Source organism: Rhagoletis pomonella, unplaced genomic scaffold, assembly GCF_013731165.1.
Source record: "Rhagoletis pomonella isolate Grant_MI unplaced genomic scaffold, Rhpom_1.0 Rhpom_scaffold_00003, whole genome shotgun sequence".
NCBI lineage: Eukaryota > Metazoa > Arthropoda > Insecta > Diptera > Tephritidae > Rhagoletis > Rhagoletis pomonella.
In genome coordinates, this window is record NW_023458557.1 from 46,444,582 (window position 1) to 46,449,062 (window position 4,481).

The 4,481-nt window shown below is 37.9% G+C and overlaps 1 protein-coding gene across 1 annotated transcript; it reads right to left on the reverse strand.

The window, feature by feature from the left end:
- Nucleotides 1-814: 814 nt before the first annotated feature.
- On the reverse strand, nucleotides 815-1,506 carry LOC118736254. Its single transcript, XM_036466348.1, has 2 exons — nucleotides 1,388-1,506; nucleotides 815-1,182 (listed from the first exon to the last, which is right to left on the reverse strand). Exons 1-2 carry the CDS (start codon nucleotides 1,504-1,506, stop codon nucleotides 819-821), a joined length of 483 nt encoding a protein of 160 aa, XP_036322241.1. The 3' UTR covers nucleotides 815-818.
- Nucleotides 1,507-4,481: the final 2,975 nt, after the last annotated feature.

The window sequence follows — 4,481 nt, forward strand, 5'->3', positions numbered from 1 at the left end:
AATTAATAGAAAAGTCGATTAAGCCATGTCTCTCTGTCCGTCTGTCCGTCCGTCCGTGTACACGAAAACTCGAGCAAAAATTGAGATATCTCAACGAAATTTGGTATGTAGGTTTCCATTAATCCAAGGTAGGTTGATATTGAAAATGGGCGAAATCGGACTGTAACCACGCCCACTTCCCATATAACGGTAATTTCCAGAAATGCGAAAACTGCGATATTTTAGTAACTACTGAAGATAATTCACTCAAAATTGATATTTACAATAATTTTCAGACGAAAAATAATAATGTTATAAATTTTTGGAAAATGGGCGTAGCCACGCCCACTTATGGTTACATGTGTATATCTTGGTAACCGCTGCACCAATTTCTTCCAAACTTGGCACGGTTGTTGGCCTTGGTACAGCATACTAAATGGCCGAAAATTTCAAAAATCTGACAATAACCACGCCCACATCCCATATAACGGTAATTTAGAGAAATACAAAATCTTCGATAAATCAGTAAATATTTGAGTTGAAGTTGAATCTCAGAGAATGGGTCCAGAACGCCTTACTTCAGATATCGATTGTAAAACGTCCTATCTCAGAATTTGAAAATATGTTAATATAGTGCGCTCTTGAGCCATTTTATGAGATAGGGCGTTTTTGAACCAGCTGCCGAGATAGGTCGAGCTTCAACTCAGCCGTCGATGTCTAAAAAATTTCCCATACGGATAAATGCGGAAACAAGGAGTAACTTACAAGCATAACGTTTAGGCTGTAGTTCCCTTTACGGTTGTAGTAAAGGTGCGCGTTTTGTGGTGGAGCCATTATTCTTAGAGGGTGCCATCAATACACCCCATAACTCCCGGAATGTCATGTTTAATGTAAAAGGCTCGGGCGATATTCCTGTTTTCCTCCTCGCTTTCGCTCACCTTTATCCACTGCGGGCACAAATGGCGCCCAAAAACAGTCAGCACTTCCGTCAATACTTTGCTGAAACTAGATTGCGCCAACGACACGTCGCAGTCTTTACCCACACCCGTCTGGTACCCACCTTCAGCCAAAAATCTTAAACACCCGCTCAGTTTTGCGATGGGAGATATCGCAAAAGCCTTCTTTGGTGCCTCCGTATTTGCTGTCAATACGTCCAACAAATATTGGAATCCCGGCTTGTTAAGTCGGTAATACTTTTCAAATCTATCTAATTGAGAAAATTCATATGTAATTATTTAAAAATGTATAGAGTAATGCCGAAATCGAGCAATAAAGGGGTAATGACTTGTTCATCCATTTGGACCAATAAGCTAGCAATCACTGAAATTTTTTAGTTTTTCCAAAAACTTAATTGATTCCTCGCTTAGAGATACATTTTTGTAGTACTGGGCGAATTTTTGTAACTTACAAAGATTGCGGCAACTCGAAGGGATTTATGGCATCATGCAATTTTCGTCGTTCGACCTTCTGCGCCATTAACCGTTCTTCCTCTTCCTCTGCCACTAAGCGAAACGCGAAGGAATGCATTGTTTTAGTTGTGATGAGCACTTCCAAAACGGACCGTTGTCCTACAAAGGATTAAGCTTTAATTTAGCACTAAATTTCCGGAGCACTAGTTTTTTCATAATGCGACTTCCAAAATTCACAGCGGCAACTGGGCCTAGCAAAGGGTACTCTTATCCTATTTGCCCACTTATTTCGGGTTATTACAAGAAAACGCGCGCTCTAAATTAAAATCTTTCAATTTACCCGTGAGCTTTTAATTTAAAACACAGATTTGAAATTCCCGCGCACTAATTTATTAGCAGCTTTAATCTGAAATACTCATTTATGTGAAACACACTTTTATGTGTAAGGGCCGGTTGTTCAATTTCTGGTTATCACTACTTGCCGGTTAAACATCATTATCGACGATTTCGACATCATGCATATAACATGTGATCGATAAAGCAGTCGTTGTATCTAACCGGAGCTTCTACCTCCGATTTTTGCTAATCAGACATTAAACAACCGGCCCTAAAACACGCAAATTAGATGGCGGGAGTTGAGCTGTCACTTATTTTAGTTTATTACATGAAAACGCGCGATTGAAATCAAAATATTTCAACTCAAATGTGTAGTAAAAAGACTATACTTTAATTAAGCACTACTTTTTAAATTTCCGGAGCACCAGTTTATTAATAATGCAGCTTCCAAAATTCACAGCGGCAACTGGACCTAGCAAAGGGTACCCTTTGGTGTTTGCACATTTATTTTAGTTTATTACATGAAAACGCGCGATTGAAATCAAAATATTGCAACTCACATGTGTAGTTAAAAGTCTATATTTTAATTTAACACTAACATTTAAATTTCCGGAGCACGAGGTTATTAATAATGCAGCTTCCAAAATTCACAGCGGCAACTGGACCTAGCAAAGGGTACCCTTTGGTATTTGCACACTTATTTTAGTTTATTACATGAAAACGCGCGATTGAAATCAAAATATAGCAACTCACATGTGTAGTTAAGAGACTATACTTTCATTGAGCACTAATATTTAAATTTCTGGAGCTTTAGTTTATTAATAATGTGGCTTCCAAAATTCACAGTGGCAACTGGACTTAGCAAAGGGTAGTCTTATCCTATTTGCCCACTTATTTCTGGTTATTACAAGAAAGCGCGCGATCTAAATTAAAATTTTTCATCTTACCCGTGTAGTTAAAAGATTGAGCTTTAATTTAAAACACAGATTTGAAATTTCCGCGCACTAATTTAACTTTAACTTGAATCTGAAATACTCTTTTATGGGAAACACACTTTTATGTGTAAAACACGCAAATTAAATGGCGGGAGTTGAGCTGTCAAAATAATTGTCAAAATAACTGTCAAACAGCTCTTCGAAAGTTCGAATTTCCTGCTCCCAAATTTTCGAATAAGAGGATTTTATTCTCGAGAAAAGTAAAATCCACGAGAAATGAAATCCTCGGGAATATTCAGAATTGGGCTGTATGTGTTCAATAGCAATAAAACACCTTCTGACCTCGTAGTATTTTTTGGCGCAGAACTCTTTCTCCGCAGGCGGCCTTCGGCCGCGCTTAGAGATTATAACCCTCACAATGTAGAACTCTCCTTCTGTATTGCGAAGAAAATAAGCAGAAGTATTTTTAAGCAGAACTTCTTTCTGCGTAGGCGGCCTGCGGCCGCGCTTATGGATTATAACCCTCACAAAGTAGAATTCTCTTTCTGTGTTGCGAAGGAAATATTTTTGAGCAGAACTCCTCTCTGTGAAGGCGGCCTCCGGCCGCGCTTAAGGATTATAACCCTCACAATGTAGAATTCTCTTTCTGTGTGGTGAAGCAAATAACCTGCAATGTTAGCAGCAGCAGTTGCACTAACAACTCCACGGCTTGTGGAGGGAACTTCGAAATCTGTATAAAGAACACTTAAATATACAATATATACATGAATATTTAATAAATGAAAATGACGTGCTTGAATTTTGCTCATTTTACAGTAACTTTATCACTTGATGGAATACAATAGCGCATGGAAAAACACGACCGGAAAGCTTTCAATGGCGAATTGAAGAAATAAACCGAAATAATGTATAACAAAACAGTTTTAAAATCCCGTTAATTCTTATCCAGTAGCACCTCGTAAAGGGGGGTTTCCAATATAGTAAAAACAAGTAAGAAAGTCTAAGTTCGGGTGGAGCCGAACATTAAGTACCCGGCACAAGTATTAAATATATGACTTTCACCTTTCCGAAAGCTACTTGGTAAGCCGGGGTGTATCAATTTTGAGTAAATTAGCGTCCTTAAATTTCGAAATATTGAAGTTTCAAGCATTTCTGAAATTTACCGTTATATGAAAAGCGGCCTCAATTTTAGTCCGATTTCAATAATTTTCAAAGTTTTGCTTTTATATGGCAAGCACAATAACGATTCCGAGTTTGGTGTAAATTGGTAGAACAGTGCGTTCGGGTATAAAAATACTCAATAATAAAAGCCACTATACTGAAATTATGATGTTTATTTAAATCATCCAATAAATAATTATTATAATTTACTAAAAAATACTATAATAATTATTATTAAACTCATAATAAAATAGAACTTATCATCACTTAATCGCACATGCGGCCATCTTCGTTTCGGTAATTGTCCATACTTGCACTTTCATACTGGTTGGGTTCTCTAAAGAAAAGTAAACAAATTTATAAACGTCTTCCTCATCGTTAATGAAATTAATAAAATATGAAATAGATAAACGGGGTGGGGTTTAGTAGCGCCCCCAACTATTTCGGGCTATTCCGTCCAAAGGGGTTGCAGCGTCAGTCTGTCAGGATGTCAGTAGCGCCCATGCAACATCCAAGCAACATTATCGCAACACATTACCAGGTCCCTAGCAACATCCAACAAGTCTTGTATAGCAATGTATATGTGTGTGGGTTGGTATCCCTGCAGGGAAACCGCGGACTAGTGAATCAAATTTCTAGCCAGTACTAGGTCTTTATCCCC

What these genes read in the sequence shown, in the direction of transcription:
- LOC118736254 (XM_036466348.1), bottom strand. Translation starts at nt 1,506, where the DNA reads ATGCATTCCTTCGCGTTTCGCTTAGTGGCAGAGGAAGAGGAAGAACGG. An exon ending in TTCGAGTTGCCGCAATCTTT is followed by an intron (nt 1,183 to 1,387) that starts GTAAGTTACAAA and finishes TCAATTAGATAG; the next exon opens with ATTTGAAAAGTATTACCGAC.